This window comes from Drosophila ficusphila, unplaced genomic scaffold, assembly GCF_018152265.1.
Source record: "Drosophila ficusphila isolate 14025-0441.05 unplaced genomic scaffold, ASM1815226v1 contig_791, whole genome shotgun sequence".
NCBI lineage: Eukaryota > Metazoa > Arthropoda > Insecta > Diptera > Drosophilidae > Drosophila > Drosophila ficusphila.
This window is the reverse complement of record NW_025064737.1, coordinates 7,867,535-7,879,821: the sequence shown is the minus strand read 5'-3', so window position 1 is coordinate 7,879,821 and position 12,287 is coordinate 7,867,535. Positions and strand designations below refer to the sequence as shown.

The following is a 12,287-nucleotide window of genomic DNA, read 5'->3' as shown; positions in this document are numbered from 1 at the left end:
TTTGTACATTTCTCTTTTTAGCGCGCTGGCTCCCCGTTTTTTCCTCAATCAACTCTCAGTTCTCGACGCGTAAACATTGCATTTAACAATCGAGCTCAGTGTTTTACTTTGTGTTTTCGCGTGATTTTATTTGTGTTTTGTATTTAAACCATTTGGATTTGGTTATACATTGCGTTCCAGAAGTGTTGAATAGACGCAGACGGTTAAATCTGAATTCCGTTGTATTTTAAACGCCTATTGAGAGAGAGAGCTCCCATAGTTCACGCCCCCTCACTTGTGACGTCGTCGAATGCAAATGCAGTGTGCGCGGCAAGTTAATTGAATTCGATTTGATTGCACTCGCGGTGGGAAAAGATATAGCGGCTACGTGATGGATAGAAAATTCCTAATGATTCTGATCCTGGGCTTCGGCTTTATGTTCGTTTTCACGGCGTTCCAGACCATGTGTAACATAGAGGTAGGTTCACTCTCTGCTCTCTTTATTTGTATGTATGCGTGGGCGTTGTTGTTGACATCCTTGCCATTGGACGTTCGTCCTTGTCCTTGCCAATAGACAACGCAGTGCCCTTGCCACCCACAAAACCACCCACACAACCGCCCAAGCCCAACGTAACAGGATGTGACGGTTCAAGCAGCAATTGCTGGGTCGTAAATTAGCCCCTGATTTGTGGCGGTGTAAAGTGTCGAGGAGTTGCTTATTATAACGATTTTATTCACTGCTCCAAAGGTCACCAGTAATTCAGCGTTCATTGTTCGCTCTGTAAAACACATTTGCTTGCTTCAATTGATAAGAAGTATGAGCCCTGGGTAACTCATCTTCTACTATAGAGCAGTTATCGTTTGTTAAAAAAAAGAATATTAATAGTAGTAGTGAACCCGTATAACAGAATAATTCTTTAAATTTCTACCTCTGTTATTTAGCTTACAATGTATGATAGGCTGTAGACCATTTAAACCTTATCATCTGTCATAGAGCCCTTATCGTTAATAATGCAAATACAGACGTGGAAACCACATGGAGTCAGAAAAGTTGACCCCAATAAAGGAATAACTTTCTTTCAATTGTATTCCCATATTCCATGCTTTTATGGGGTAAAATTGTTGTAAAACTTGTATTTAAAGGCACCCTGCTCAACAAATTTCATTCAGATTAACTGAAAAATATATTTTGAGATAAGTAATATTGAATGAAATCTGAAAAACGTCAGAATAGAATCTTGAATTTGCCAAAGCCGCTGACGCATTTATTCTTTACTTCATGGAGTCATCAGTTCACTGATAAATACCCAAACAAAACATTTTATTTAGCTAATACATATACATACATACATATATGATTAAATTAGCACGGATGCGATTGGAATTAACTTTGAGATGCCCAAAAACCAATGCCTAATCGAAATGAAATATATAAGAATTTATAATATTATTATATCTGCGCAGTTATGCAAGTTCCGCTCTATTTCGTTTATTATTTCCGAAAACCAGCTGGTGATAATCCCGTTATTGGCAGCTTTGAGGGGCATACTAAAATCTATTGGCACAATCAAGTGCCAGCGATTACCTAATTAATATTTGGAAATAAGCACTATGTACGTACTTAACATTAATGATAGGCAAAGATAACCCCAGTGATGTGTTCATTGACTTGTTGCATTATAACGGCTTATTTTGTCGATAATTTATTGCGGGTAATAAAAGCCATAAGATCAAGGCCAGCGCCATCAAAAACAAAACCAGAAAACAGGCATTCTATATATACTTATTTTTATACTATGTAAAACCATATCGACTCACACGCAGATCGTATGGTTGGATTCATTAAGCAACTGGATTGTCGGGTATACGAAAAAAAAAGTTCTTTTTTACGTTTATCTTGTCATTACGTATGCGACGCATTTTCGTTGTGGCCAAAACTCGATTTCCAAGCTGACCATCAAATGGGTCTTTGTCATTGTTTTGCAAACAGCTCATTTTTCGAATCATTTTGTTATGGTTCAATGGACTTTATGAACACCTTCTGATAAATACCGCAAAAAATGGGTTAAAATGGAGTGAAGCGTTGTAATTGGACCCTTTGGTTTTTTGCTTTTTCTGGTTAGCTTTGTGTTTTTAATTTGGCCTTTCAGCGCGGCAAGCGGCGCATGCGCAATATATTTTTGCTATCTTTGTGCCTGCCCTCCAGTTAGTGTTTCTCTTTATAAACAATTTATGACGGCAACAGTAAAAAAAAAGCAAAAGTAACTTGAAATTCCAAGCAGGGCGTGCTTTGGCGTGTATAAACACACAGGGAAAAACTAGAGATTTATAATTATTAATAATCATGTAAAAAGGAAATTGTATTTATCGGTATTGGATAAGCTTTTTTGGGGATATAAATATAAACCAAAAACATACCTTTATTATATATACTCCAGCCCTTTTTTCATCAAAAGAAAGTATTATTTTTTTTACAAATTTTCAATGAGTTTGGTTAAAAATTCTTTTATTTATTTATTTAATTAATTATTTATCTAATCAACAATACATTTTGGTAAATTAAATTAAGATTAAGATAAACACCAACTTTAATTAAAGCAAATTTTTCTTGAGTGCTGTTGTCTAAACTTATAGTCCAACAATCGATCGATCGATCGGGCAGAGTTTGGCCCGTTATTCGTGGCTATTAGAGAGCAATTTTGAAGCGAGGCCTTGGCTCATATGGTGCAACCGTTGGAGTGGCAGAGAACACTTTCAGAGACCGCTTTCCACCTGATTGCGCAATCGAAATCAAACGCCCAACACAAAACGCGTCAAACGGCGACTCTTTCAATGTCATTGCAATTGCAAGTTCGCCGCCGCCGCAAATAAAAAAAACACGAACACACACATTGTCAGTCGTCAGGCTCAAGGCCACGTCAGCAATAGAGTAAGCCAGGTTGACCAACATACATATGTATGCATGCACCCAACACATCAATTTGGCCAAGACGCTTGGGCGAAGGGGGTGGCGACGGGCGGAGCGCCTGCGCCCAGCCAAAAAGCATAGCCATCAGCCGGTTGCACAACAACAAAACGAAAAGTGGGTGTGCGCCGACGAGCCCACCACTCACTCCCCAAACCACCTGAACCCCGAGCTCCCCACCACCCAACTGCACCACCACCACACCAATCGTATGCAGCAATGTCTGGCCAAAAGAGCGGAAAATCAAGTCTAGCTTGGTAAGGCCGAGTGTATCGAACACCCTATAAATATACGGCGGTCTTACCAAATATGGAAATTAAGCTTGGTATTTCATATTCGGATTGTAACATTTTCACAAAATCAAGAAATTTAACCAAATAAAAATTTCCTAAATAAGTGGTTTCAAATTTTTATTTTTTGAGCAACATATTTTTATTACTCTTGAAACGTAACAAACCAGTTAGAATTTATTTTAGCTTATTTTATTGTACTTCCATTATATTACTTCAGTTCAAGAATGAAAATCTTGATTTTAAAATTTAACTTGAATTTTTGGACTTGTAGGTTTAAAGTTTACAGATCTACTAAGCCTTTCAAAAACATATCACCAACAAAAACTATCATAGTTAATACCGAAGCTGATCTTATATTTTCATACCGACAAAATGTCCAAACATTGGAATAAATTGGAAAAAAAGAGTATTGAATTCGCCAATGATCATGAGGTGCAGCTTGACAAACGAACGTATGGATTTATGAAGACCGTGAGGGCGGACACTCCAATCCCAAAGGCCCACAAGAAAGTCAGTGCAGCATCACTGATGGAAAGATTGCACTCCGTGCACGGAAAACTGACAGTTGATGAAAGTTCGCTAGAATCATTTGGTTCTTCAACGTCATATACGGAGTCAATGGAATCAGACAAAATGGCCTTTAAGATGAAACGGAAACTATTCGATCGAGGCGAGTTTACCATTACAAGAGGCTTCAGGCTTAGTGAAGAAGTCCATCCTGTCGTCTCAGGTACAAAATATAAGGCCAAAGATGTTGCAACGAAGAATCTGGAGGAAATCGAGGAATATTGTCGCCAGATGAACATAAAATTTGACTGATTTTTGTTTTTCTAATAGGTTAAACCAAACCCTTCCGAAAACAACAGTCATCTTTCAAATAATAACATCAACTATCAACATATATTTTGCACTACAACGAAATTACCAAATACGATGTTGATGAAGAACCACAATGCAATTCCATATTTTGCAATCCGAGCCAATTGATGAAAGCGAGAAAGTAGGGTGATAAAGAAATTGATAAAACCGAACCTACCATAACACGAGGACAGAAGTTAGTGGCCATCTAAATATAAAATACAGGCGTAATGATAAGGGAAGCTAACTTCTGAAGACTTTAAGGAATACTGCCTTCAGATGGAACTTAACTTTCTAACTGAATCGAAGATAAGCTATTATCTTCAAGTTTATTTTGTATTTTGAATATCCTTTTTAAAAGTATTGAATCTTAAAAAAAAAATGTCATTGCTCAAAATTAAATAAAAAAGAAGTTAATATTAAATGCTAAACGTAATAAGAATGAATTATTTACTTCATCACATCATTTTGAAGATGGAGGCCTATTTTTGCGAAATGATTATCCAATTTGGTAAATTATTTATTTTCATTTTTGCACTCAGCAACCAATGAATTGTTAAGTTCACAATTTATCAATTCGGAACTGCGACATTTAACTACAAAATAAGTGGGAGACAAAATATCTTGCAATTTTCAAGCTTTTTTTTGTTGCATGCAAACTTAAAGTAAAAGTCAAAATACCTTTTGCAAGGAAAAACACACCAAACTTGTTTCAGCATTTTTGAAGTTTTTCGTGAGTCGTTGTGCCAGTTTTTTTGCGTAATAAATAAATAAACCGAAATGACGATCGGTTTTATAAGTTGTTCGTTACATTCTCCTGCAATTCCGCGTACGCACAATTCTTTCTTCATTGCATTCGACTTTCTTTCGAGTCTCGTTTGCTTAAAACTTGACCCAATTCTCTTGCTCTGAGGTGTTATTTCCCCTCAATTCAATAATATAGTCATCATCAGCGAATTTTCATTGAGCTCCATTGGTGCTGATAAGTAAAACATGCACTTGAGATTTCTTATCATCACCGTCTTATAGTCGTCTATAACACTTTGCTTTTTATGTTTATGTGGCTGTACCATAAACAATCTTATTGATATATATATATACGTAAGAAATTCTACAGCCAGTGAGAACATTTTCAAACCCCAAAGTTGCTTTAACCACTTTCCAAAGATAGATTTAAAAATAGTTCCTGAATTTTCAAGGCCACTCAACGTATACTATTAATTTTTACTGACAAATCAGTTCCGCTTCGCGATTGCAGACAATTACATACTCAACTTTCACTTGCCGCAATTCCATTCGTATTTCTTTGTAGCACGCTTTAAAACATTATCAGTATTTGTAACCTCTCAAGTTCTCAAGTTGGACTTCAAAATGGGCACGAGGACCAGTTCAGATTTGCGCCACTTAATTGATGCAAATAAAAATCTAAATCGTGTCACAGTCAGAATTTTGCACTCAGATAACGATATCACTCGGTCGTTTACCAAGATGCGTCCTTTAGAATGGAAAATTTTTAGACTCAACCACAAAACATGTTTCGCATGTGCAGCTTGTAATTTTCCATTGACAGTGGCAAGAATTGTAAAGTTGCACTTGAATCTGTTCCAAGTCGCGCCCAGAAATAAATTGAACTGAGCAGCTGTGGTTATTTAAACACTTAAGCCATTCAGATGAATGGAGCATTGCACCCAAGACAAAGCACTATTTTCTACTGATACTCAAATAGGTACCTTTTTTATTATATATATTATTCTTGATTAAATGAAAACACAATTTATCCACCGAATTTAAAATGTATTCTGCGAGCATTGGTGGTTTTTGTTTAGGGAGATTTGGTATCCGGACAGGAAATACCTGTATGATATGTACTTGAACCGAGAACACGTTTACCGTATAACATTTAAAGAAAAACAATAAACAAATACGTTGCTGCCGGTTCATTGGCATGCAGTCGTCAAAATGTGTCTGGCACGTTTCCAAAATGCTAATCGTTTCACTTTTCGATTCCGTCTACCCGATAGAAAACCATACTGGACAGCATTTCCCAGGAGGATGAGAGCTTCAAGGGTGAGGGCTATACCAGTCTGGCCATCATCTATCTGTTCTTCTCGCTCTCCAATTGGTTGGCACCCTCGTTTATTTCGTTTACGGGTCCCCGAGTTGCCATGGTCGTGGGCGCATTGACATATACGTGAGTCGATTCTCTTTAAAGGGTCAATAAAGTTTGGTAACTGATGTTCCCTTTTTCCAGGGCGTTTATGATCACATTCATGTTCCCGTCCACGGTGTTGCTGTACGTGGGCAGTGCGGTGCTGGGATTGGGAGCCTCGATCACCTGGACGGGTCAGGGAACCTACCTGGCTCGCTGCAGTGAATCCAACACCATCTCCCGCAATTCGGGCGTCTTTTGGGCCCTGCTGCAGTGCAGCATGTTCATTGGCAATCTGTTCGTGTACTACCAGTTCCAGGATAAGACCCGCATCGACAAGGAGACAAGGAACCTGGTCATTGGAGTGCTCACAATAATCGCCATTCTGGGCATCGTGTTCCTGGCCGCCCTGAGATTTATGGCTGACAATGCCGAGCATGACAACGAACTGGAGCAGAAGCACACGGGCTGCGGACAGGCAATGTACGCATTGAAGTCGGCAGGACAGTTGTTCCTCACCAAGAAGATGCTGCTTCTCAGCTTGGCCTTCTTTTATACAGGTGCGTTTAAGAAATATAGAAATAATTGTATGTTAAAAATAAATAAATAAGAAATTAAATTAGAAAGATTTTATCTTGTCAGAATCAACGAATTGTTTATCATATTATATTTAAATGTTTTTTGTACAAGTTTTAAATGTCTTTACTTTTAATTTACAGGCCTGGAACTGTCGTTCTTCAGTGGCGTTTTTGGCTCAGCTATTGGCTTCACCACGAAAATTGCGGAAACGCCGAAGGAGATCGTGGGCCTGGTGGGCATTTGCATTGGAGCCGGCGAGGTCTTCGGAGGCGGACTCTTTGGCATACTGGGCAACAAGACGACGCGTTATGGACGCGATCCCATCGTGATTGCCGGCTATGTGATGCACATGGCAGCCTTCTTCATGACGTTCATCAACCTGCCGAACAGCGCACCGTTCAAAGATACCACCGAAATATCCTACCTGGATCCGCCTAGAGCCAGCATTGCCCTGATCTGCGCATTCCTATTGGGTCTGGGCGATGCCTGTTTCAACACTCAGATTTACTCGATGCTGGGCGGCGAGTATGTAAACAATGCGGTGGGCGCATTTGCCCTGTTTAAGTTCACCCAGTCGGTGGCGGCTGCGATCAGCTTCTTCTACTCTTCGCACTTCGGGCTGTATGTGCAGCTGGGCATCCTGGTGGTCATGGGAACCATCGGAACGATCGCCTTCGTCTTCGTCGAGTGGGGCTTCAAGCGGCAACACCGGGAGCAGGAGGCTTTGGAGAAGTAATCCCGCCTGGACTGGACTGGACTGGACTCCTAGGATCTAGAGTATTAGCTGCAGGTTCTCGTTAGGGCTTTAGGACTATAGCCATTTGTCCGCTTTTGTTGAATTCCTCGGAATGCGTTGATTCCGTGCGACTGCGTCGTCTTCCTAGACAATAACTGTTAAGTGTTGTTGCGCGCTGCTGTTGCATTCGTAGGTATTTTATTGTTGGCATTCCAAAACGTAATTATAATCTAGTTGTCTATGTTTTGATATGTGTGTATTGTATATGTGCGTTTATTTATTGAGATTGTGCAATTGTAAATTATCTAAACCACAGATTTGGAGTATTATAAGAAAAAGGCACAACCGTGCAAATATATAATGAATTTTAAGAAAAGGGAATTGTTTTTTAATACACAAGGACAAATTTTAGCATGAAAAAGTAAAATGGGTGTTCTTTCTCAATATAACTTAGTTTTAATCATATAATTTAATAATACTTGAGATAGTTTTAAAGTATTTATTAAAATTAATTGTGTATTAAACTTAAATTAGAAACGTTTGTTAATATGATTAAAACTACTTTAAAGACATTTTATAGTAATACAGTTTTTGAAGGGTTACGTTTTGTAATTATGTATTATGCAAATGAATAATAAAATCATTTATATTTTTAAATTGTGTTAACGGTCTAAGACGTATACTCGATATTTTAATATTCGATAAGTGCGAAAGGCATTTGGCTCATATCGATTGTCCCACGAGGTACAATTATTTGGTCCATCGCTAAAACAAACCATTCGCAATATCTGAAAACTTTTGTGGAAACCATGAAAAATGGCAAAGAATAAATCGACGGTGTACCTGGGCTACGAGGATGAGGAGGTTACAGCCAAGCAGGAGCAGTTCCTGAACAGCTGCACCAACAAAATCGGCGGCACACCAGTAAAAATAATGATTTGATGGGCATCGCAGAGACAGCTGATAATTGAAATTGATTTTTACCAACAGGACTGGCCAAGACATGAGTTGACGATTCCGACCTGTCCACTGTGCGGTGCAGTGCGTCCGCTGATCGTACAGATGTACGCCCCTCTGGACCGCTCTCAGTTTCACCGTAGCCTGTACGTCTTCGGTTGCGTGAGTCCCGCATGCTCGCAGAACTCCAAGAGCTGGACATGTGTGCGCACCCAGCACCTGGATCACCAGTTTGAGGTCATCAGTGAGCAGTCGCCCAAGGCCACGCCCACAGGAAAGCAGCACTCAAAGAAGAAGAGCAAGTCCTCCGGATTGCAGGCGGTCAACTGGTGTAGTGGAGCGGACGATTGGGGCGACAGTCAAGGTGAAGCCAACTCTGTGCCGCTCGACGAAGCCATGGACATCACCGCTGACGAAGAGCAAAACGAGCGGAATGGAAATGTGCGGCCAAATGCTTTGCAATATGCAAAGGGCGATGTAAAACTGGAGGAACCAGTTAAATTCGAGCAGGTTAAAATTGGCGGCGATGATGAGGACGACGAAGACGAAAGCACCTCAGTTGAGAACGATTTGATCTCAGGCTTCCATCAAATTGACATGATCTCACCTCAAAACGCCGAGGATGATCCAAATGCCAACTGTGCAGCAGCCGCTGCTCCCAGTTTGGATGTTGCAGGAGCCAGTGCCGCTACCGCAGCCATTTGCGCCGAGATCGAAGGTCCCGAAACGGATCTGGTGCTGGTCGATACGCCTAAGAAGCCGGAACGCGACCTAATTGCCTTGCTAAAGCACACTTCGCTCTCGTTGTCGCAAATAAAGGATCTCACTCTGAAGTCCTACTACATTGCCGTTGATGTAGAGAGCAAGACTCAAGTTGAAGAATACGAAAACTATGGCGGAGCTCTGTCCATGGACCACATTCGTGATTTGTACCAGGAGTACAAGCTGAGGGACGAAGATGCGGCACATTCTCCCACGGGTGCCTCTGGATCTGGCGAACCGGGTGATGAGCACGAGTCCTACGAGAAGGCCCTACCCGCCCATGGCGACATAGTGTTTCACAACTTTATCACTACCATCCAGCAGAATCCGGGCCAATTGTTAAGGTAAGACTGCCAGCTTTAACACCTAAGTAGAAGTCCTGAAGATCTTCATTTATCTTTTCTAGGTATTCCCGAGATGCGCTACCTCTCTTGGTGGCTCCACTGACGGAACCACTGCCCAAGTGTCAGAACTGCAAGGGCGAAACCATCTGCGAGGTGCAACTGCTGCCCACACTCATTCCCAAGCTGCGCTTCCAGTTGAACGGCTGCAATGCACCAATTGAGTTCGGCAACGTGCTGGTTTTCACCTGCCTAAAGAGCTGCTGGGACACGCCCGACCTAATGCGCTACGAGCACATTGTGGTGCAGTCCGAATCTTAGGACGGCTTCCGGCCATTTTGAAAAGCCATAGAACCCACTCGCTGTAGCAGCTAACGGTTGCAGACCGGTGCAACGAATTTTTAACGCAAACTGCAGAGGAAAAGCTAAGCTTCTCGATTATCCTAGGAAGATTTTATGCTCTAGTTGTTAAGAACGTTGTAAGCTTTTAGACACTCCGATAAGGATAGTTGCTAATAATATCTCGTTATTTTCACTCCCCCTCTAACAGGGTTTCAAATTGAAGTGTTTTATTTTCCGTTCGTAGGAAGCTGAACTAACTTAAGCTAAAGGTGCATCGGCATCAAGGTGATAGCTCCTTACGGTGGAGAACCTAAGCGGTGGATATTTGGCCTCTGTCAGGTCGAACTCTGAGCTAACGTCCACCTTGTTACGCTTCTGCACGAGTGTGTAGTGCGACCACACCAACTGCGTGCAACGACGCTTGGTAGATCCTGCGATGCGTAGCTCAATGAGGAACTGCGAGGAGTCCTCCTCCAGGGGCATAATGCTCCCGCGTCTCTGACGGATGTGTCCGGATCCGCGCACCTGCGACTTTTGCAGCACCAGAGTTACTGTGCTTCCAAACAGTCGATAGCGACCTCGGAGCATTTCAGGCCGTATGTTGTGTAGATTCTTCAGCTTGGAGACACCTTGTGTCGGCTCATCGGCGCTTGTCATCATCAGCACCTTGCCATCGGGCATAAATCGAATGTAGCGATAGTACTCCACCAGCTGCACAGGGCGGTAGAATTGATCTTGGAAGCTGTTTTCTCCCATTCGCAGGTACGTGGTCTTGCTGATGTAGCAGCCGTTGAAGAGAACACGCTCTCTTCGGATGAACATGTCGCGCCAAGAGTAGTAAACATTGCTGATGTCCGAATCCTGGGACTCCAGGGATCCAACGTTGTGGCCCCATACCCTAGAAAAAAGTTTATTGATTAAACAGCAGGCAAGACTGAGCTGAAAAACATTTTTGCAGACTAAGCTGAATGCGAACAAAAAATAATAAAATATTAAAAAAAATAATTTTAACCATTTCCGACAAAATCAGAAAGCATCCAGCAAGCAATATAAATTTGTATGATTATGCTCTTCGGCAAAGATGAAAAGCTTTCTTACTTAACACAGGCTAGCCTCCAAAGCTCCTCATCCCGGGCGTAGACATAGAAACCTTTGGAAACGGCGGCACACTGCTCTAGCGAGCGCATATCCAGTTGGGAGGACACCACCCAACGAAGGATGCGCATCACAATCTCAGGCGGAAGATCCGCAAAGTGTAGGCCGGTTGTCAAGACACTTGAATCTCTGCTGGACGCAAACAGCTTGCCGTTATAAATGGTGTCCTGCCGCAGGTCCTGCTGGAACTTTTCATACAGGTTGTCGACGATCTCCTCGCCGCCTTCCGAAAAATCCTTCTGGCCCAAATCCAGTTGCTTGGCCAAATCGCTGGCCAGATTGTGATACTTCTTGTTGGCATCGCTGCTAAGCTTCTGCTGCTCGTAAAACTTAAACTCAATATCCGGAACGATTTGGGTGGCCTTCCGGTAAAAGGGAATTGCGTCGTAGACCTTTCCCCGCTGCTCCAACTGTACGGCGGTACGATAAAGACTTTCCGCTTTAGCTTGCAGGAGATCTGCCTCGCTGAGATTGGAGTTTGCCGTCGCCAGAGGATCTCTTCCAGCTTCAGAACGATTCCGGGATCCAGTGTTTGTGTGACCTTGAAGCTCCCGCTGCCAACTTTCCCGGAACTCATCCAGCGCATTCGGGCCCATTTCCTGGCCAGCCACTTCGCCATCCGAGTCCAAATCCGACATGGTTATCGTAAAGCTAGTCTGTGAAGGCCGAACAGATCGTTAAAATAGATTCATTTACATTTATCTGACGCAATTTCTAACCTGAAAGGTATTAGTATTGGTCGTTAGAAGATGGGAAAATTCGGACCGGAATTAAACTTATAATGAAGGGCCGCGCGTACTGCTGATTTTGGCCGCGGGCTTCACCCCAGAATTTCAAAGTAGTGTGCAACTGGGAGCAACATGTGGCCATTGGTAAGACCCCAAAGATTAAGTTAATTCAGATACGCAAACGGGAACACTTCTACCTGTGTAAATTTATAGTTTACAGTGTGAACGAAGCGCTGTTAAAAGGCAATCTCAGAAATGATTCCGGTCATACTGAATTTTGTTATCTGTAATAGTCATATTATCGTTATGGATTCTATTTTTTCAATTACCCTTTAATCATAACATTTTTTTTTAAGTTACATTTTTATCTTCAAAAATGTCCAAGTCCTTCCCATTTCAAAGGCCGCATTCAAGTGCTTGACCAATTTGAAACTCAATAACTT

At 41.7% G+C, this 12,287-nt stretch overlaps 3 protein-coding genes across 3 annotated transcripts; 2 read left to right on the top strand and 1 right to left on the bottom strand.

Moving 5' to 3' along the window:
* Positions 1-33: 33 nt before the first annotated feature.
* Positions 34-8,216, top strand: LOC108087993 (UNC93-like protein MFSD11). Its single transcript, XM_017185597.2, has 4 exons — positions 34-457; positions 6,117-6,286; positions 6,347-6,804; positions 6,964-8,216. Exons 1-4 carry the CDS (start codon positions 371-373, stop codon positions 7,557-7,559), a joined length of 1,311 nt encoding a protein of 436 aa, XP_017041086.1. The 5' UTR covers positions 34-370; the 3' UTR covers positions 7,560-8,216.
* An 88-nt stretch (positions 8,217-8,304) lies between these two features.
* On the top strand, positions 8,305-10,178 carry LOC108087991 (programmed cell death protein 2-like). The gene is made up of 3 exons (XM_017185595.1): positions 8,305-8,483; positions 8,550-9,622; positions 9,685-10,178. Exons 1-3 carry the CDS (start codon positions 8,376-8,378, stop codon positions 9,938-9,940), a joined length of 1,437 nt encoding a protein of 478 aa, XP_017041084.1. The 5' UTR covers positions 8,305-8,375; the 3' UTR covers positions 9,941-10,178.
* On the bottom strand, positions 10,143-12,072 carry LOC108087992 (F-box only protein 9). Its single transcript, XM_017185596.1, has 3 exons — positions 11,836-12,072; positions 11,060-11,772; positions 10,143-10,859 (listed from the first exon to the last, which is right to left on the bottom strand). The coding sequence occupies exons 2-3, from the start codon at positions 11,752-11,754 to the stop codon at positions 10,220-10,222; spliced, it is 1,335 nt and encodes a 444-aa protein (XP_017041085.1). The 5' UTR covers positions 11,755-11,772; positions 11,836-12,072; the 3' UTR covers positions 10,143-10,219.
* Between the last annotated feature and the right edge of the window lie 215 nt (positions 12,073-12,287).

Excerpts from the sequence above, each read along its gene's own strand:
- LOC108087992 (XM_017185596.1), bottom strand. The coding sequence starts at position 11,754 with ATGTCGGATTTGGACTCGGATGGCGAAGTGGCTGGCCAGGAAATGGGC. Across the intron at positions 10,860-11,059 it reads TGGAGGCTAGCCTGTGTTAA|GGTATGGGGCCACAACGTTG; the intron begins GTAAGAAAGCTT and ends ACTTTTTTCTAG.
- LOC108087991 (XM_017185595.1), top strand. The coding sequence starts at position 8,376 with ATGGCAAAGAATAAATCGACGGTGTACCTGGGCTACGAGGATGAGGAG. Across the intron at positions 8,484-8,549 it reads ACAAAATCGGCGGCACACCA|GACTGGCCAAGACATGAGTT; the intron begins GTAAAAATAATG and ends TTTTACCAACAG. Across the intron at positions 9,623-9,684 it reads AATCCGGGCCAATTGTTAAG|GTATTCCCGAGATGCGCTAC; the intron begins GTAAGACTGCCA and ends TATCTTTTCTAG.
- LOC108087993 (XM_017185597.2), top strand. The coding sequence starts at position 371 with ATGGATAGAAAATTCCTAATGATTCTGATCCTGGGCTTCGGCTTTATG. Across the intron at positions 458-6,116 it reads AGACCATGTGTAACATAGAG|AAAACCATACTGGACAGCAT; the intron begins GTAGGTTCACTC and ends TCTACCCGATAG. Across the intron at positions 6,287-6,346 it reads GTGGGCGCATTGACATATAC|GGCGTTTATGATCACATTCA; the intron begins GTGAGTCGATTC and ends CCCTTTTTCCAG.